This window comes from Chenopodium album, chromosome 23, assembly GCF_948465745.1.
Source record: "Chenopodium album chromosome 23, dcCheAlbu1.1, whole genome shotgun sequence".
Taxonomy (NCBI): domain Eukaryota; kingdom Viridiplantae; phylum Streptophyta; class Magnoliopsida; order Caryophyllales; family Amaranthaceae; genus Chenopodium; species Chenopodium album.
The window spans coordinates 29421871-29444701 of record NC_137856.1 but is presented as its reverse complement, the minus strand read 5'-3'; the positions used below and the strand labels follow the sequence as shown (position 1 = coordinate 29444701).

The 22831-nt window shown below is 30.8% G+C and overlaps 2 protein-coding genes across 2 annotated transcripts; both read left to right on the top strand.

The window, feature by feature from the left end:
• The first annotated feature begins 7196 nt into the window (after nucleotides 1-7196).
• LOC145608111 (UDP-glycosyltransferase 74F2-like) lies at nucleotides 7197-11049 on the top strand. Its single transcript, XM_081663712.1, has 2 exons — nucleotides 7197-7882; nucleotides 10256-11049. The coding sequence occupies exons 1-2, from the start codon at nucleotides 7232-7234 to the stop codon at nucleotides 10979-10981; spliced, it is 1377 nt and encodes a 458-aa protein (XP_081519838.1). The 5' UTR covers nucleotides 7197-7231; the 3' UTR covers nucleotides 10982-11049.
• Nucleotides 11050-16906: 5857 nt separating this feature from the next.
• On the top strand, nucleotides 16907-19860 carry LOC145609610 (UDP-glycosyltransferase 74F2-like). Its single transcript, XM_081665061.1, has 2 exons — nucleotides 16907-17557; nucleotides 19128-19860. The coding sequence occupies exons 1-2, from the start codon at nucleotides 16907-16909 to the stop codon at nucleotides 19842-19844; spliced, it is 1368 nt and encodes a 455-aa protein (XP_081521187.1). The 3' UTR covers nucleotides 19845-19860.
• The last annotated feature ends 2971 nt before the right edge of the window (nucleotides 19861-22831 follow it).

Below are 22831 nucleotides of genomic sequence, written 5' to 3'. Positions count from 1 at the left end.
TGAATTAAACTGAACTGAATTAAGATGAAGTGAACAGACCCTTGTAAATTATTTTCACCGAATTTAAATCATATTTTTACTAATTGAAACATAATCCTTTTATCTAATGTATGCACTTCAAGAACTTAATGTATGTGCTTCAAGAATATCATTTATGAATTTACTATTAGAGATATCAAGAGAATGTATCTTGATATCAATATTGTTATTAAATCCTTTTATCTTTGTATAACAGGATACTATGTTATGTAATTATCTTTGATATTATTTTTTGTTATCACATATTATATTATTTGATTCTTGTGAATAATAGAGATTGTTTTAGGATTATTATTCTCTTATAACACTATAAGTAGTTGTATTCTTTCATCATATAACTAATATATAAAGCTAAACTTTTAGCCAGGTCAGGAGATAGTGACACTTGGCATTCCAACTTTTCTCAAAGTTTTGCGCCACCTTGGACAGATTTAAATAAACTTCATAAGATTAAAAAATTAGATAAGAATTCTATTTTCAATCAAATTAGGATAGAATTTTAATTTAGAATAAGATTGTTAATTTAGAGTTTTATTTTCGATAGAATACCAATTAATAAACTTATAATTAAACCACAAGACAACTTTTAGCGTTTCAACTTTTTGTCAAGTGTCGTACCACGTTGAATAGATATAAATAAACTTTGTAGCATAAAAAGTTAATTTAGAATTTTATTTTCAATCAATTTGGTTTATTGTTATTTAGATATACAAATTGAATTATAATTTTATCTTAAAAGTCCATAAACAACCCGGGCATCACATGGGCACAAAACTAGTCAATATATATATAATCAAGCATTTTCATAACGTGATTTAGAATATCAACAATCGATCAAGATCCTGTTCTTGTCTTCTTTTTAATGAATGGTAAGGACAACTACATTTACCATAGTCCCTCTATATTTTTTTAAGTGTTACAATTTGACTTTTTCTTTTTTTTTTTTTTTTTTTGGAAAGAAGTCCTAAAGGACATTAAATTTCATCAATAATAGCCATACAACATCTACAATTGACAATAAACGATAATGAAAATGAATTTTTTAGATGTTGTATGGCTATTATTGATTATCGTAACTCGAATCCGAGCCATAATCAATAGTAGCCCCGCACAACCAGAAATCAAATCAAACACAAATAAAACCTTGTCTTTCGAAGGAGGTCCAAAAAACCTTGTCTTTCGAAGGAGATAAACCATTTCTTTCGAGGGAGACATTATTATAACCTAAGAAACAAATTAAAAAACTTAAAAGAAAATAAAGATTGGGCTTTCCACCGGTGAAATCCGATGGAAGCCCCTTCAAAATTGATAATGGAGGCTAAAGTTTAGGAGAGAGAAGAGAAAGAGGAGGCTGACTTTTTCATTGTTCTTAAATTTCACATAATAGTTTTTCACATGATTATTTACTAATTTTAATAAAACAAATGTTATTGTATAATCCATGGTTGGATTCATCATGTATACTTTTATAATATCAAATTTCCTAATATTTTACTAGCATATAATTATAGTCAAAGTCATATCTCACCATGCGTATTTAGTCAAACTCAAACATATATAAATACACAGAGGGAGTATTATTATATTTAGTCAAACTTGTACTGTATGTTGGTACAATAATTGTAACAATATAAGATCTACTGTAAAAACTACCAACAAGACTATTGATATTTTTATATCTCACTAGGAATTCCAGCGCGCGTAATAATGCATGGGGTATGTCTAGTCCTTCGAGAATAATTATTACCGAATACCAATGACCTTCATTTATGCCCTGTTTGCATGACATTTTATTATAATTATTTGCATATAGCCGGTAAATGTATGTGTTGGATGTTGTATAGTTGTGCAATGTTTGAAACCTTAATTAGTAGAATTGCTTTGAATTAGCGAGTTGAGGGTACAATAAAAAATATTGAATTCTAGAAATATAAGTATCTGATATATTTTAAGTACTTATTGAGATAAATTGAGCAAATTAAACAAGACATCACACAATTATATTGTTTATGTACTTTGTAATTATTGTACTTTACATATATTAAAATTAATTTAGAATACTTTGTACTTCATAGTGTTTAAATTCCAAAAAGAAAAAACAAAAGAAATGGAGAGAGTATAAAAGATGGCTTTAAATAAATATCGAAATAAGCATAATTAACTTTTTAAATACAAATAATTGATCAATTTAAGAGATTTAAGAGACAATTTTAAAACTTTTGAAATCAAATGGGGGCTAATATGTAAAAGAACACATTTTGGGAATCTAAATATACATGCACTATTCATAAGAGCTTTGTTAAAACTTGAAACTTTGATAAGCTACTAGGGTACAATATTTTAGCATAATGAGATTTAAAAGTACTAATGGAAATCTAATATTGTTATTAATGACAAGAGTATTTATTAGCGTGACTTTCCTCGATCATCTTAATGTTACTATTAGCAATCTCACACCTTAACCTTCCAACTTAGGAGGCTACACAATCTGGGAGAGTGGGGGAAAGGTAAGGGAATCCCCCCAGATTGTCACTAGCAATGATTAAACCTTCAACCTCATGGTTGGAAACTTGGAATGTGCTCAAGCTTAGTCGTCCCAAAAGAACCCGTACATACGCACCCTGTCCTCAAAATGCGTGGCCGTGAAGAAAAGGGTTCGAACACAGGGGAAGTCAGGGTACGTGAGCGGCCGTCCCTAAAGAACCCGTACATGCGCGCCCTCTCCTACTTGATCAAGCTAGATCAAGCTAAGCTTAGCTTGGTATATATGGCACCTACTTGATGATAACTTTTAGTTTGTATAGATTTTCAGGCCCTAAAAGTCTAAAACACTACAATTAGGTACGGACTACTAAATTCTTAAAGCAAACACTTTTATTTATTGATTCACTTTATACTCATATCTAATCATCGGAGTAGGTTTCCTTGGACCATTCCAAGGATTGATAACATATTTTACTCTATGCATTTAGATTTGGATAATAGACTAATACCGGCCTTATACATTCACGTTCCCTAAATTGACATCCAAAACAAATATGATGAAAGGAGGCAAAGTTTTAGACATCTCATGCTCTTCTAAAGTCATAAAAGTCTCCAAACTACAATCAATTTCAATTTAAGAAAGAAATAAGCAAAGTTGGCCAAACAACCTACAATAGACAAGTGGATTGGACTTAACGATAAAAGAAAAAATATGGCCGACCATGCTCTATAAGGCTACAAAGCATAACAGCCGCCCCCATTGCTATTGCCCTAAATAAATTATATTTAAAGTGTATGATATGCCTCCAAATCGATCATGTCCAAGAGCCTCGACTCTTTTGTGCATGTCCACAATTAAATTATTGTACTAAAGAATAATAATAATTTAATAATTAAGTAAACATAATTATAATGAGCAACATGAAAAATTATTGTACAAGGAAAATAATTATTAGTAAACAAAATTATAATGAGTAACATGATGAAAAATTATGTAGCACGAAGTACAACTTATGTTGATATATACATATTGCCTTTTTAATTAGTACTCGTTGTACCCGTCTAAAAAAAAAGTATTGTATGGTATCTGATTCTATTCAAAAGATGTACGATAGTTAAACAGACCGCCTTTACGATTTTGAAAAATTGTTTAGGTTGATGTCAACTAAACCTGGTTATTAGGCGGGTTGCGTTAGGATCGGGGCGGGTCAGGTCAAAGAGAGTCATATTTTATAGGGTCAATTTTGGTTCAGGCCAATGCAGGTTACGGGTGAATACTGGGTTGATAATGCACGGCCCTGCAAAATACTCCCTCCGTTTTTTTTTTATATGCATCACTTTGACAATTGCACTATTCACATACTGTGGTTGACTTAATTTTTTCACCTCTAAAAAATAAATAAATATTATTATATAATATATCATGAGATTTGTCATAATGTCTAGTTTCATAATATAATTTTGTTACAATTTTTACTAATACACAATTAAAGATATTAATGGTCAAAGTAGTGTCTCGGCAAATGTACCGGTCAAACTGATGCATATAAAAAAAACAGAGGGAGTATCAATTAAAATAAAAGTTGGACAAAACCATTATTAAGTACATATGAATAATACAAATTTATCTTTAATTATTTTTACATTATTTATTTTCTTTATCAATTAAATTGAAAAAATATTTTGGCCCTATATTAACCCTACCTAATAAGGGTCCTGTCCATTAAAGGCTATGTCTATTAAAAGTCATTTAAGTTTGGCCCTGAAGCCCCTGACCCTATTATCATTGAGTTATCCGATCCAACAACCAGCTCTAATTTCAACTAAAGAGTCATATGAAAATTATCTCAATTATTAACTTTGTTAACAAACTACCCGTCAAAAACTCGTTAAACCAAAAAACACTATAAATGAGACGGGTGGTTTAAGCTCCATAATGCTACAATATGAGATACTCCCTCCGTGTTTTTTTAAGTGTTACACTTCTTATTTTCAGCCGTGTTTTTTTAAGTGTTACACTTCCTTTTTTGGCAAAAAGCTACATGAAAATATTATATCTCTCTTCTCTCATGGTCCCCATCCAAATCCACTACTACTTTTTTATTATATCTTTCCCCTCACATTCATTACTTTTCAATAAAATATTGACCCTACTATCTTTCTTTTACAATTTTTTAATACTTCAACTACCTCACTTACCTCTTATTTTATTTAAGTCAATTAAATTGCCTAAAACTTTGTGCCGATCAAACTGTAATACTTTAAAAAAACACGGAGGGAGTAGTGCTACAATTTTCTACTCCCTCTGTTCTTATTTTTTCCCCCCATTTGACTTTTCATAGCCTCCAAGGCGCGTCTTAGAACGCAAATATCTTTATTTTCATAAACGTAAAAATTATAAAAAAAAACTTGATATTATAAAATGTACAATGTGCCGAATCTAACAAGATCATTCATGACTATATTATCTCTTATAGATTAACGATAATATATGGTCAAAATTTGCAATGTTTGACCTGAAAAATAACAATGGGGCAAAAATAAAAGAATAGAGGGAGTACTATATATGTCCGTCCTCCAATTGTTTAAGTTAGTTAATTACACTTCCGGATTTCATCTATAATTTTGAATTGGTTATAGTTTTGGCCTCTTGATATAAGTTTGAAAAGTGCTAATTACTTTATAAAATTGTAATTACCCATCATTCTACTATGATAATATTTTAATGATGAATGATGGAGATTAAGTGATTAACCCATTGAATCTCCTAACCTCAATACCCAATCTCTCACTTATACCCCAAGTGTTTGAGCTATTACATTTGAGGAATTGAGGGGCTCTCTCTCAAACTTTAAAGATTTATTTCTTACCCTAATACAAGAACAAACTGTAATTATTAGAGATATCAAGCAATATGATATATCTTTTGGTATTTATGCTGTTATCATATCTTACTATCTTTGGTATGTTAGGATATATATATTTTTTTTATATTAGATGATATCTTTGTTATTATTATGTGTAATTGTTAATGTGTATATCTTTATGAAATCAGGTAGTATATTTTAGTGATTATGTTACCATACAATAGTCCTTTCTAACAATACTATAAATAGTTGTATTATTTAATCAATATAATTAAAATTTCTCTCATTCTCTCTATACTTTCTAACATTTTGTTTCTCATAATTAATCCATCAAAAATGTGTACACATAGAGAGGCATGAATTACAATCAATTAGACACGAAGCTTCCATATCACTCGATATACACTTACAACACTTCATTATATATATATCTCCTACTTTTATTTATACATAACTCAAATAGTTAATATATATGTTGAAGTATAAATTACACTTAAGTGTCCCACCATACATTGAAAAATAGGAGAGAGTTAAACAATTTATAAGGCTAAGGGCTACTCCTCCTATTGTCAACGGTTTAGGGATGAAACCTCCTTGAAGTGGACTATCTTTCTTGGTGATGATGCAGTCCAGACTCATATTTAACAATATACTTCATAATTCATACTTCGGTATTAAAAAGTGGATTAAGCAAAAAAAAAACAAAGTGAAAAAGAACAAAAGTATGACAAACAATAAAAAAAAAATAAAAAATCGAATGTACAATAAAATATTGTATATCCACTATAAAGTTACCTTAAAATGACAAAAAAAAAAAAAGTTATCCTATAATGAAAGAAAATTACCCAGGATATATAAAGTACCCTGATATAAATAAAAGTTATTTATGCTTTATTGATAATAATACTTCCTCCGTTTTTTATTTGTTGACACTATTTTACACTATTAACACACTACACTTTGACTTACTTTTGTGATTTATAAATACGATAAAATATAATCATGTGGGGTCTTGTTTAAATCGTACGTCTCAATGTGTATTTTATTAATATCCACTTTTTATAATTTTACAATGGAGTAAAATACAAAGTAATCAACAAAAATGCCTCAAAAAAAAAAAAAGAAGTAATCAACAAAAAAAGAAATTAAATACAAATACTCCAAGAGATGAAGTGTCAATTTTTGGACTACAAATTCTTAAATGGACCTGGTTCACACTAATTTATTGTGAACCACTAACATTAGAGAAACTACGATTGTTTTATTAATAAAAAAAAAAGTCACTATAATAAAATGAAGGTCACTATGTTGAAAATAAAAGTCATTTTGGTAATATATAAGCTATAAGAGGTTAAATTTTTTTAATAAAATATTTTATAAGGTCAATATTAATAATAAAGGTCACTATGTTAACATTAGGGTCATAACGTCGTACTTCAAGTTCACAATAGTAATAAACATTATACAAATTTTAATAAAGGTTACTATGTTAAAAATAAGGTTACTATATTAAAAATAAAGGTAACTATGTTCAATATAATGTCGGTTGCGTGTGTATAAACCTCGGGTCCACAATAATATTATTGTGAACCAGGTCCACGCAAGTATTTCTGTTTTTGGACATCCCCAATTTTTGGAGTATCAAAATTTTATAGCACACAGTGACACAACAAACTTATTTGACCCGGCAACTCAATAACTCATCAATCTTCGTAAGGCCCAAAAAAAATTCCGGCTTATATTGGCCACACACCAAAATTTTCTATCAATCTTTCACCATATACAAATACAACATACTAGTATTCATAAAACAAAGTAAGACAAAATTAATTTAGATAATAATGGAAAATATCACACAAAAACATAGAGCTCATATTCTAGCTGTGCCTTATCCAAGTCAAGGACATATATGTCCCATGCTACAATTTTGTAGACGTCTAGTCTCCAAAGGTGTTAAAGCATCCCTAGCCATCACTAACCACATCTCCACCACCCTAAAACCCGAACCCAATGACCATGTAAGCCTCGTAACCATCTCTGATGGCTACGATGATGGTGGATTCTCAGGAGCTGATGGTGTTGCAGCCTACCTTGCCAATCTTGAAGTTGCTGGGTCCCAATCCCTAGGGACCCTAATTGAGGAACGTGCTGGTACGTATGACTCTATAACTTGTGTAGTGTATGATGCATTTTTACCGTGGGGTCTAAATGTTGCTAAGAAGTACGGACTACTAGGGGCTCCGTTTTTTACCCAAGCATGTGGGGTGAACTATGTATATTATTTGATTTATCACGGGAAGTTATCCATGCCGGTTTCTTCACCACCGGTGGATATTCAAGGGCTGCCTCCGTTAGATGTCGGTGACTTGCCGTCGTTTGTGGGCTCACCGGAGTCTTACCCGGCTTACCTAGAGTTGGTTTTGAACCAATATACTAACTTGGGTGATGCTGATTTTGTGCTTGTCAACACTGTCTATGAGTTGGAGGATGAGGTAACAATACATACGTACACTAGTACTAATATTATTTATGCTTTAGTTTACGTGAATTACTCTTATGGTTTTTTATAAACTAAAACTTACTGGATTTTTACTTGATTTTTAATAACTAAGGTATGTGCAATATGATAAATAAATAATTGAAAGATGGAGGTGTGGGATTTCTGCATGCTATTAAAGTGTTGGTTAATTTCAGTCCTTCAAATTTTAGTTAACATTATACTTCGTACTTTTTAGTATTTTTATTTTTTTAACGTATTTTAGATTACGTCAACAAAATATTTACGTAACATTTTTGTGTTGTCATGTACTTCCTTCGTTCTTTTTTAAATGCTACATTTCTCATTTCCTACATACCAATGTGTTATTTTAATTATTAAAATATTTTATTTTTAATATAGAAAATTTTATAAACTTTAATGTTAATAGACTATAAAGAAACAAAAATATAACAATATCTCATATGACTATATTTATTCCTAAATCATCAATCAATAAAGCTAGTCAATCAGAGTATATGAATAATGTAAAAGTCAAAGTATTGCATTTAAAAGAGAACAGAGAAAGTATGATTTTTAAAATAATGCTCTGTACAATAATATACGAAGTATGTCATATGTGACCTATGCATTGGTGTACTTACATATGAGGTGATAATTATGGATCGGAGTATGTGATTATTTTTCAAAAGGAAAGGTACGTACACATAGATCAAAGGTCTTCAAAAATGGATGATAACAACATTGATTAGTATATATATGACTTTTCAAAACTATCTATGAAAGCGGAAATAATTCATAAAAAACCAAACTGAAACCACAGAGACGTGAATGAAATTTTTTTACTGTACAAGTACATATTAGATTGATTATTATATGTATGTAAGTAGTTCATTTCAACTTGAAACTAACAAATCTAAACGGTTTTAACCTATGGAATACCATTTTACTTATTAGATTAATTAAAGCTGATCGAATTTATTGGACCTTATTAGAATTTATTGAAACTTATTAAACTTGATTAAATTTGTTGAAACTTATCTAAATTTATTACAACTAATATGATATCTACACTTATTAGCCCGTAAACTTATTTTTTTTTTTTAAGGTGAAGAGAACACAACCATAATGTGAATGTTATATCTACCTTCAATTTCTTATACTTCTTACTTGCATTTACTCATAGCCTCTCTAGTTGCATTTTTGAAATCTCTCCAATCGACAAATAAATTAAGTTGTAATATATTCCGAGCTGAATTTGGACCCTTAAGGGCTAGACCAACCCCTAAAATCTTAATGAAACTTTTTTCAACACGCAAAAGAGAAAAAGAATTAATTATAACCATTAAGGCACTAATAGAACTACTTAACGTCAGGTTAACGACAAGGGCATTATGTAGATACGTTTTTTTTTTTTTTTTGGTGTTTAGAGATCCACAAGGGCGGGGTAAAAATCAATCTCAAGATATCCTGAAATCGGGAGCGAAGTTCTAACAACTTGAGCTATCCCTCACACTATGTGGATAGGTCATTTACACTTTACAATTAATATATATTAATCAATGTAAATTAGTATTTAGAGAGCCATAAGGGCAGGGTGAAATCGGGAGGGAAGCTCTAACCACTTGAGCTATCTCCCACTCTCACATTATGTAGATATGTTGTTTATAGATAGGTTGTTTATAGTTAATATATATTAATAAATGTAAATTAGTATTTGTGCCTATAAAAGTTATACAAATTCAATACTCGTACTATACAAAAATAATAATGTACAAAGTATAAAACATAAATAAGCTGATTAAATGTTCGCATTAGTGAAATTTATTTAAATTTACTATATATGACATTATGGGCCTGAGCTGAGCTGAATTTAATTGAAAATAATTTGAAGAAAACAGACTCTAAGAATCAACTCTTTTTTTTTTTTTTTTTTTTTTTTTACAAGAAAGAATCAACTTTAAAATTTCATCTTTCCTCGTTGTAAAACATACGGAGTACTTCGAATGTATTAACCATGGTCCATATATACAATCCTGACATGCATTGATGCATGTGATTTGTGCAGCATTTATTCTACACGTAAATTTATTAGCTGACGTATGACATGTTGCGGTGTTGCCCAACTGAATTGAAGGTGCATTTATCTTCATCGAATTAAAGTGAAGACTTAAAATGACCTTTCAACAATTAGTTTAAATTGGAAGGCCCATTATTTTTAGGTGACAATTACTTTTACTACCTTCGTTTCATATTATTTGCAACAATATGACATAAATTAGAGAGAAAAATATCTAATCGTTGTAAATAATATAAAACGGAGATAGTATTTCATTTCTCGAATGATAAAATCTAATTTTGTTCTCAGGTAGTTGATGTAATGTCCAAAGAATGTCCATTGCTAACAATTGGACCGACAATTCCATCCTTTTACGTAGACAAACGAATTCCACATGACAAAGATTATGGCCTAAGTCTCTACCCCATTGACCCTACTCCTATTATCACCGATTGGTTAATCACGAAGTCACCAAAGTCAGTGGTTTACGTCTCATTTGGTAGCATGGCATGCCTAAAAAAGGCTCAAATTGAAGAATTAGCATGGGGGTTGAAACAAAGCAAATACCACTTCTTGTGGGTGGTTCGAGCTTCCGAGGAGGACAAGCTTCCAAATGGCTTTGTTGATGAGGTAGCCGCGAAAGGGCTAATTGTGAGATGGAGTCCACAACTAGAGGTACTCTCTAGTGAGGCAATCGGGTGTTTCTTTACTCATTGTGGTTGGAACTCGACACTAGAGGCATTAGTTATGGGCGTCCCTATGATAGGGATGCCACAATGGACCGACCAACCTATGGATGCTAAGTTTGTAGAGGATGTTTGGAAAGTCGGAGTAAGAGTGAAGGTTAATGAGGAAGGGCTTGTAGAAAAAGAGGAAATTGTGGGACGTTTGAATGAAGTGATGGAAGAAAGAATGGGGGAGTTCATTGAAAATAGTAAGAAATGGAAGCATTTGATGAAAAAAGCCATTTCTAAAGGTGGATCTTCTGATAGGAACATTGATGAGTTCATAACCAAAATTGTAAGGTCATCATAATAGTGATTCAGTTGAATTAAATTGTTAAAACATAAAAAATTTATTTGATTGCGTAATTTTAACCAGTAGTTTTTTGTTTACGATTACAAGTAAAACTAGTTTTTGGCTCGAAAGATATTCCGAGTCATTGCTTCATTGCTTGTATTTTTATTATAGTTATTTTTTGTCAAATTCAATATTGAATTTTTAATTTGTCAATTTGAGGCCCATTAATATTAATAGTTACAAAATTACAATAGTGAGTTGAAGTTGAAATTAAAAAATGAATTTGCATTTGCTTATTAATCGAATACTAAATACGAGTAATTAAACAACAATGTATTGAGTAGTTATAGTCAAAATAGAAAGTTACAACACATACTTTAAATCATTCTATAATTATTACAATAAGTGTCAAGAGACATTTGACGATGATGGTTTGATAGTAAATGTGGTTCTAGAATTTAGTAGTTGAAAACTTCAAATTATGACTCAACCAAAATTTGCATTGAATTTTGATAAAAATGTACAACTTCCATTTCTTAATACAAAGTCTTAACCTAACATTTATTACTCACATAATAAAGAGAAAGAGACTTTTAATTTAGGGACGAAGAGAGTGTAGAATATATAACATGTCACTGCTCATGTGACACCAAATATATTAAAGGAAAGATGACACATGACGATATATATCATGTTATTTTATTGAATTTTAATAATAATATAAATATTGTTGCACCATTTAGAATTTCATGTTAGTCATTGTACTATTTGACTCTCACCAAACTAAAAAAAATAGTTGTACAATTTTTACAATTTGATATGAGGTTTTAGTTGTATATATGAGACTACCATGATTTTTGACCATCAATTGTTTGATTTAGAGTAATGATGATTAAAATCATCAGGCCGAGTAAGATCTATGTTTAAAATCTTGTGTTCAAATCAAGCATTTTGCAGTATTTTTATTTTTTTATTTTTTTAGGCTTGACTTGCATTTTGAACTAAAAATATATTATTCGGCTTGACCAAACCCTCTTTTTCTAGGCCAGGCCTAATCATGTTACTGGGCCAAGTCATTAATTATCACTTCTCATTAAGACCAGATCTAAAATAAGAATTCAACCCAAACCTCTAATTTCCATAAATTTTGAATCCCTCCTGGTAGAGTTGGTTTTTATTAAAGGGAAATTCTCATTGATAACCCCAGTTTTCTAACGATAATCCCCAATTTTTTATGTTATAAAAAATAACCCCTAATTTTTAATAAATCATTAAACATGACATTACTAAGTTAAAAAGAGTCAAATTCATGTTAAGTAAGGATTTTTTGTTAAATGATCCTAACTTAGGTTAACTAGCATAGTTAAGCTAAATCTATATAATTGTGAAAATAATAGCATAATTCAACATGGAAATAAAAAAACAAAGTATAATTAAGGATTATCAAATTTTTTTAATCAACCACTACAATTAATAGCATAAGCTAAGCAAATGCAAAGTATAATTAAGAATAATCAACCACACAAGCATCCCATTATATGATTATAATACTTGCTACCCTTAACTAAACAATGTGTTGGACTGCTAGACCAAAAGCTGACGTTGACGAAGTGTCCTTGCTAAGATGAGAGTTTAGCTTGATATTATCCCTAGAGCTATCAATTCAGGTAAACGGGTCGGGTTTGGGTTGGGTAAGTGAGGGTCGGGTCAAATAGGGTTTGGTCAATTAGAGTCAATGTAATAACATATGCAGGTCAGGTTTGGGTTGGGTCATGCTTGAGTCGGGTCATACATCATATCGGGTTTAGGTCGGGTTCAGGTCGGGTCAATAACAGGTCAAGTTACATTCAAGTTGGGTGACTAATAGGTCGGATTTAATTCGATTTTTCATGGTTTAAAATGAGTTATGGTCATTCTCAGGTTTGAGTCGAGTTCGGTTCAAAAGTCAATAATTTGCAGGTTATCATTAGGTTGGGTCATTTCCAAGTTGGATCATTCTCGAGTTTAAAGTTGGGTTTGATTCAAGTCAATAATTTACGGGTTACTATCTGGTCTAATCATTTTCAAGTCGGGTCATATTCAAGTTTGGGTACATTTTTTGGGTCAGTTTGTTAACAGTTCATTTTTGAGGTCGGTTTAGTTCAAGTCGGATTCAGTTCAAATCAATAATATATGTTTTTTCAAGTTTGACTTTTTTATACATATTTGGTTAACCCGAGTTATTTTATTTGATTAAACTTTTTTTTTTCTAAACTTATTGTGAAATCATCTAAACTTGCTTATTTTTTATAAGTTCATATCCGAGTTAATGTTTTTTTAATGGCATTATTGAACTTGTCATAGTAACTCATTTGCACAACCACATAACTACACAAGTGACAACGTAACTATAAGACTATACTTTGATCAATATTAATAAGGTGATCTAAATTGAATATAAGGTGATTCGAAATCGGATCAGGTCAATAACAGGTTAGGTTGAGTTCGAAATGAGTCATAAACAATTCAGGTTGAGTTTGGGTTGAGTCAATAACAAGTCATGTTGAATTAAGGTCGGGTTAATATAGAACAAGTTGAATTTTGGGTCGGCTAAGTAATAGATCGGGTTAAATTCGGGTCTGGTTAGTAAGGGTCGGGTTAAATTTGAGTCGATTTAGTAACAAGTTGGGTTAAATTCGGGTCAGGTTAGTGACGAGTCAGGTTAAAATGGGTTTTGGTCAATTTCGGTTCAAGTCGTGTTTGGTTCAGATTAATAGTTTATGGGTTATATTCGGGTCGGGTCATCTTCAAGCCAGTTCATGTTCGGGTTCGGGTCTCAAATACTCGGGTTAACTCAGGTCTAGGGTTGGTTACAAGTCGGGTCATATCGGGTTCGAGTCACCATATTTTCAGGTTCAAATAGGTCAGTTAATAATCAGGTTTAAGTCGGTTTTTCGGGTTGGGTCAGCTTTTAACAGCTTTAGTTATCCCCCACAAACCCCTTCAAAAAAGCAGCTTCCAGACGTTATCTTCTATATAGAAAAGGAAAAAAAAAAAAAAAAAATTTATGAAGAGAAGGCAATCTTTATATGAAAACTTGGGGGTACTGTTGAGAAAATAAAAAAGTAGATTACCATTGGAATTTCCCTTTATTTAATGAGATTAGTTAGTATAGTACGTAGGTTTTAATTAAAGAGATTCCTTAGTAGTTGGAGAGAGAGAACATTAATAGACTCATAAATTTCTTAGAAAAGTTTCTCTAATACTCCCTCCGCCCCAAAAAGAACGACCCATTTGGCCAAAACTTTGTCCCAAAAAGAATTACCCATTTGCATTAAAACACCCACCAATTTGCAACAATATTTGTGCAAAATTAGCTTCCCCATATAAAAATTTGATTTTCCATGTTATTTTATTACTTTCTCTCTCTATTTTTTTACAAACCCCATGTAAATTTATCTTTCCAATATACTTTTACTTCTTTTTACTTAACTTCCTTAATACCCGCGTAATCAACTCAAATGAGTCGTTCTTTTTGGGACGGAGGGAGTACACAAGTACGCATTTTCATAATTTCTTAGAAAAATTTCTCTAATACACAAGTACGCAGTTTCATAAATTTCTTAGAAAAATTAAACTCTATTTTAATACTTCAGACAATTACATTTAATTGAATTCTAACGTGTCTATACTTTTAAGATAAAAAGAAATACAGAGTATAACGATAGCTATTGTCAATATTCTCTTAATTGATCAGTCCTTATATACAATTAAACAAATACCAACCAACAACTATATACCGAAACGAAACCTATATACATACCATACATAGCTAATATGAATAACGTGCTAATTTAATTATATGTTAATAGAATCAAATAACAACTTTATTGTTCCCGTCAAAAAAAAAAAAAAAAAAAATAACAACTTTATTGTTACCAAATATTTTGAATATAGAAATCGAGAATAACCCAACAAATCTAGAAATAACATGTGTTTTTAAGTTTTATAAATAGGTGGCAATGTTGATATAAATTCAATAATTGCAAAAAGGTCAAAATGGTGGTCAAAATGATGCAACGTATATCTATGCCTGAAGTCAAAATGTAGGTAAAAGGGTTTTTTTTATCAGCTCAATTATAAACAACGTAACTTTACAAGAATGAAGAAATATAAAGTACTACCTCCGTTTCATATTATTTGCAACGATTTGACATAAAATAGAGAGAAAAATTATCTAATCGTTGCAAATAATATGAAACGGATGTAGTATAATATATTAATATTACAAAATAAAAAAATGTTATATGTGACTTGTATTCACTCAAAGGAGAGCAAAATTGTTCGCGCTCACTTGCTCAAGCACGCACAATTATGTTGTGGAAATAAATATCATGAATTCGAGAAACAGAAGGATTTTCACATCTGCGCAAGATGAGGGGAGCATTTGAAGGAATTGTGTCCTCGACTTGTATGCAATCACTGAATATTATTATGGAGATAATAATTATTGAGTTTATTTAATTGGGTCATTATTATACCTTTGCTAGAATAAACTGATAAAATTTAGGATTTTAATACAACCCAAAACCTAATTGAATGGATTCTATAGGTCACACTATATAAGGTATGGATTGAACAAGGGAACAAAAATCCATGTTGAGTCTTAGTCCATAGTGGTCAGCCATGATGTGTAAAGGAGGTGAGGAAAGGAGAGGAGAGTTTTGGTTAAGCCCTAATTAATGTAATATGATACTCCCTCTGTCCCTTAATACAATGCCTCTTTCTCTTTATTATGTGAGGAATAAATGCTCAAAAGAGGCATTGTATTAAGGGACGGTGGGAGTATGATTTTATAATTTGGTGCTTAGGGAATTAAACAGGTAAGCAATTAGTTGCAAACCCTAATCACCAAACATAGACCAAGCTTTCTCTCTTTTAATTTTCCTTCACACGTGTGGCCGACACAAACTCAACTCCAAGAAAGAGGAGTAGTTTGTGCATGATTTGATTTTCTCTCGTCCAACCCTTTGGTGTTCAATATGTGCTTGTGGACCGAGTAGAGGAGCAACACTTGCAACTCTAATTTCCCCTAGATTCATATTCAAGCTTTCTTGAAAATTACGCTTCAATGATATTATTATAACTATTATGTGATCTTAAAATTGTTTTCGCATTTAATTTCTTTATTATGTACAAATTAAATGAATATGATTCATGAATTGAAATTCCGCAATATGGTAACAAATTGCCTATATTGTATGCGGAATTCAATGAGGTTGCGTATCCATGCACCGGGCTTGATTGCTCGAATTTGTGACTCGTGTCTTCTTCTTTGCCGTTTGATAATGTTTTATGTAATTAGTTGTCATATACTTATGGATTTTGTATGATAGTTAAAAGCATATATATTACTTGGGGAGTCATTGAAGGGTTTTCTTATATTATAGTAAGAACCATTGGGATTTAGATTAATTAAGTCATTATGCCATTAAATTTTAAAAGGCACAACTCCTCATATACTCTTGTTTTGTCCATTATAGTGAAGGATAGCTAGCTCTTAACCCCGATATATAGAGTACAGTAGGTCTAATTGATCGAATCACGTAAATAATCCTTGTTTTTTTATTTTTAATTATTATATATATTTTTATTGTTTTCTCGACAATTATTATTTCATTGACCTTGTTTTGCACAAATCAAATAAAACACTGCCTATTTTATAACAAAAAAATCTAATACGAAATTATAGACCACGTATACCGTACCCCATGCAACAATTAATTTTAGCTTAAACGACAAGGCAAATTTCTCATCAATCTTTCAAGGAATTACACTATGCGACAACACATATACCATGCTAAACCGCTTTATATAAGTTGTATAAATCTTCCACCTTAAATTATGTATCCGATCCATCCATTACTACAAATAAAACCAAATTAAGATCTAATTAACCACATGGAAAGTATCACAAACAACCATAGCGCTCATATTCTAGCCTTGCCTTATGCAAGTCAAGGACATATATCTCCCATGCTACAATTTTGTAGACGTCTAGCCTCCAAAGGTGTCAAAGCATCCCTAGCCATCACTAAGCACATTTCCACCACCATAAACCCTAAACCCGATGATTATGTTAGCCTCGTGACCATCAGTGATGGTTACGATGATAGTGGATATGCAGGGGCAGAGAGTTCTGCCGCGTACTTTGCTAGGTTTGAGACCGTCGGGTCTCAAACCCTAGGAGACCTTATAGAGGAACATGTTCGTAAACATGACCCTATAACTTTTATAGTGTATGATCCATTTTTATCGTGGGGTCTAAATGTTGCAAAAAAATATGGACTACTTGGGGCTGCTTTTTTTACCCAACCATGTGGGGTGAATTATATTTATTACTTGATTTACCATAAGAAGTTTTCGATGCCGGTTACTTCACCAATGGTGCATATTCCAGGGTTGCCTCCATTGGAAGTTGAAGGCTTACCATCTTTTGTGAGCTCGCCGGGGTCTTATGCAGCTTACTTTGAATTGGTTTTGAACCAATACTTCAATTTAGACGAGGCTGATTTTGTGCTTGTCAACACTGTCTACGATTTGGAAGAAGAGGTGATATATATATGCTCTAGGTTATGTGAATTGTGAACGAAGTGTGGTTTTAATTGTTTATACTACGTACAACCTATTACTAGAATTTACCTAGTTTTCATACTCAACAAATAATCTACTACCTTATGTTTTTTATTAATTACAACAAAAAAAATGTTTAAGTTTTCACAAATAATATCCCTTTGTTACAAATATAAGAATCAGAGGTATCATGTAATATATATGTGGGGGAACGAGGTCTATATAGCCAATATAGGTTTATCCGAATATAACTAAAATTTTGTAGGATGGAGGTAAACGTAGTTCATGCATCTGTTACAAAAATTTCATTCAAATTATTTTACACCTTAGAAATTGGGAGGAGGTTAAAATACATAGGAGTGTCATGGATTAATATTATATTAGCGTATACAATAAAATCATTCGTCAAACACACCAACATGTGAATAATGTCAACGAACTTTAACAATCAGCTTGAATTTTACACTCAATCTTTGTACTCGACATGCATGCAATAATTAATATTGCACCAATAAGCGGATATAGAATCATTAAATGGTCTAATAGTATCATGAAACTTTCTACTAGCTACTCGTAGTATAATTTAAGTGTGTGTACTTGCATATGACACGTATGTTGGGGTAAGTCTTTATATTCATATTGTAACCGTATGTCCTAAATAGGCTCTATTAATCTATTTACTTTCACCTTACAAAAACAATCAAGAAAAATAATTTCAATTCATCAAAAATAACTTTAGTACAGTACAAATCAATAACTTTGATGAAGAAATATAATAGACAATCAATAAAAATGATTTCAATATGATAAAATAATTTCAATTTGATGAATTTAATTTCAGCACAGAACAATAATTTAAATTCAGCAAAATTAAGTTCAGCTTAGTAAAAATAATTGCAGTTTAACAACAAAAAAAAAAGGTGATTTGAACAGGATTGTACTGTACAATAGCTTACTTTATTTTTCTCCGCTTTAAAGTCAATTAAAATAATTATATAATGTGTCAAAATTTTGTACACAAATTTATCAACTTAGAATTATAATAATACTATACGATACATACATAATTTTAACTAACCTATAGAAAATAAATAATTTGCATGAAGTTCAATTTTTTTTTTCCTTCCCTACTTCAAATCTTTAATATAATAAATGTTTACAATAACCTATACAAAATTTAATTAAACAAATGTTATTATTCTAAAAAATGTTCATATACACTACTCATAAATTATTTACAAAGAAAAATAAATTAAAAAAAAAAACATACATATATATGTATATCGTACAAATACTAGCCTAAAATTTTCATTTTTGATACAAAATAGTATAAAATCTCATAGTCCATAATTTCTAATCAATAACCATGAATCATCGGCATGGATATAAATGAAAATTCAAGTCATAAATCATGTTTCCTAGCTTAAAAATTACACATTTGTTGTATTACACTGTAATTCGCTATAAAACTTAGAAAAATCATGAATGATACGGGACTTAAGCTAGTATATGTTAACTTATGTGAATCCTCTTTTAATTTTGGTTTCAGATTGTTGATGTAATGTCCAAAGAATGTCCATTGTTAACAGTCGGTCCAACGGTTCCATCATTTTACGTAGACAATCGAATTCCACACGACAAAGATTATGGGCTTAGTCTCTACCACATTGATCCTAATATCACCAATTGGTTAAGCACAAAGCCACCAAAGTCGGTGGTTTATGTCTCATTCGGTAACATGGCAAGTCTAACAAAGGCTGAAACCGAAGAATTAGCATGGGGATTGAAGCAAAGCGAACATAACTTCTTGTGGGTGGTTCGAGCTTCCGAGGAAGACAAGCTTCCAAAGGGCTTTGTTGATGAGGTGGCCGCGAAAGGCCTAATTGTAAGATGGTGTCCACAACTAGAGGTACTCTCTAGTGATGCAATTGGGTGTTTCTTTACTCATTGTGGTTGGAACTCGACACTAGAGGCATTGGTTATGGGCGTCCCTTTGATAGGGATGCCACGATGGACCGACCAACCTATGGTTGCTAAGTTTGTTGAGGATGTTTGGAAAGTAGGAGTAAGAGTGAAGGTCAACAAGGAAGTGCATGTAAGAAGAGAGGAAATTAAGGAACGGATAATTGAAGTTATGGAAGAAAAAAGGGTGGAGTTCATTGAAAATGGTAAGAAATGGAAGCATTTGATGAAAAAAGCAATGTCTAAGGGTGGATCTTCGGATAGGAACATTGATGAGTTTGTATCCAAAATCACAAGGTCGTAATAATGATTTGGTTGAGTTAATTCAAATTGCTAAAAAAATAAGTACATCTAGGGCCATTTTCACTTCACCTCAAAAATATAATATTTAGTAAAAAAATAAAAAATTTTTTTAAAAAAATCATTTTAGTAATAATAAGTTTAATTTAGTTAAAATAATGTCATTTTTGTATTAATAATTTTAGTTTATTAAAATTCAGGTTTTTTTTTTTAAGAAACATAATAGACAATCGATAAAAATAAATTCAGTTTTGCAAAAATAATTTCAGTCCATTAAAGATAAGGTGAAGTGAATATGGCTGTACTATTTATAATTTATTATCTTATCATTAGCAAATACGTTTGTAGATTAATTAAGTCACATTAATATATTTCATGTGTGTGTCAATCTATACTATGTATATGTTTCATATATATGATGATTATTTCAGGTCAAATCTCAATGGTATACAAATTCGATCACTTTATTTAATTTTTAGTTAATCTGTTTAGAAATAGTTGTACCACTGTAAATTTTATATTTGTCAATGTATATACATATTCAACCATTAAATATTATGTGGTTTCATGAGCTTTTAGTTTAACGTTATGCACCCTTTCAAAAAAAAAAAAAGCTTAACGATATGCAGCTAATTAAAGTAGTTGTTTAATTTAACTAGCCAAAAGCTATATATATGTTTGAAATGATTCAAATTAAATGTTGAATCAAGGAGTTTTTCAATCAAAGGATTGTGAACTGTGATATGGAAAGACAAATTAGGAATAGCTTTTAGAGACGAAGAAAGCAATGAACCCGACAAAATTATAAGGTAATTAGGTTAGTCCCGTGTGAAAGTTGAAAGTACAAAGCAAACAAGGGCCCAAGGCAATCTAATTACTATTTATCAATCTTTTGAACGATTTTTAACCACACATGCCAAATTGCCTTTTAAATCTTTCTCCATTTATATAATTTTAGTAGTACTTAGGCCTTGTTCTCTTCACCTTAAAAAAATAATAATAAGTAAAAATAATTTAAGTTCAGTAAAAATAAGTTCAGTTCAGTAAAATTAATTTCAGTTCAGTAAAAATAATTCCAGTTCAGTAAAAATAAGTTCAGTTTAGTAAAATTCAATTTTATCAAAGAAGAATTATAATAGAAAATCAGTAAAAATAATTTCAGTTCAGCAAAAATAATTTCAGTTCGGTAAAAAATTATTTTAGTTCGGAAAAAAATTATTTAAGTTCAGTAAAAATAATTTCAGTTCAGCAAAAATAAGGTGAAGATGAGAACGGGCCCTTACTATTCAAGTGGTCAAAATAAAATAATTTTGACCACATTTTACGAGCCATACAATATAAATGAATTAGCTTGTGAGATCTTATTAGATTCCCCTTATTATAAATAAACCAAATATCAACTTTTTATAATTTTGACTTATACACAACCCGAGTTATTCATTGTCAAAGATGTTCATAGGTGACCATAAAATTGCAAAGTGAGTCGAACTTTCAGGAACGGAGGGAGTACAACTTATTACTGGAATTTATCTAATCTACATTAGCAACAATTATTTTTTGTGTAATCTGATAAACTCATACGAAATACTCTCTTACTCTATTTCGTTATAATAATTGTAATGGTAGGGAGTGCACTAGATTAAGTACAATATAGAATAGAATAATACAAGTGGACAAATTTTTTATAATATAAAGTAAGGTAATGCTATACGCAGCCTATTAACTTTGACCACAAACCTTCAGCAATAATAAATTAACATTTATTGTGTTAAATTAGCATTTATTACACCGATTTACTAAGACAGACGAAGTATTCAATTGCTCTATTAACTTTAACTACAAACCTTCACCAATAGGAGTATTAGATAAAAAAGGGGAGGGGGTGGGGAATTCTACGTAAACCATCTTGTTAGTATTGCGTTTTCCAAGTTATGTCCCATCTTTTTAGAAGTTCGTTATTTGTTGTAACCCTATATATGGTGGAGATACTAACTATATGGTGACCTTGTCGTTATGTAGCTGCTGGTGATAGGGTTACTATTTTTTTTATCAATCATCGTTAGTGGGGCACTCTCCACCTATTAATATATATATATATATATTTTTTTTCAATTTATAAGTGCTGAAAATGTTCTATTAAAGGTTTGGGAGGCATTTTGGAACGTAAAGGGACCAAATTGAGCTCATATTTAGCAAAAAAAAAAATTGTAAACAAGGTAATTACATTTTTTTTTTCCTGATTTCAAGCTCAATTTGGATCTTAAAGAGCTAAAATGATCCCAAAACCTTACTCTATCAATTTTCGCAACTAAAAAAATAATGACACAAAACAATGCATTTACGTTACTTTTTTTGCTAAATTTGAGCTCAATTAAGGCCCTCGAGGTCAAAATGACACCCACAAGCCAAAACCTTTAACAGAACCTTTTTCAGAAACGTAAATAAAAAAAAAAATTATTAATAGGTGGAGAATAGGCCCCAATAACGGTAATTGAAAAAAAAAACGTAAACCCATTAACGACTATATTACGCGATTTACGACAAGATTACTGTATAGTTTTTTAATTGTAAGAGCAAGTTTAGCCCCAAGTCTTAAGACTTGGGATGACATCATCATTTTGAGTCTAAGATTTATACTTAAGACTTTTCCCATTTTTTTTCAAAATTCTCAAGCAAGTCTCAAGTTGAGTCTTGAAATTTCAAGACTCAACTTAAGACTTGAGATTGGGACCCACTTCACCCACTTCATTTTTATTTTTATTATCCCTTTTTTTTTTCTTTTTACACTTTTGTACATATAATATGTCAAATATTTAAGTCTTAGGGCTAAAATGATAAATTTGTGTGAGTCTTAGTGAGTTTTAATAAGAATTTGATGACATCATTTTCAATGGGGACCACCAAAAATGATGTCACATCCAAGTCTTAAGACTTGAGGCTAAACAACCTAAATTTGCTCTAACAGAGGGTTACAAATTACAATGTGTAACG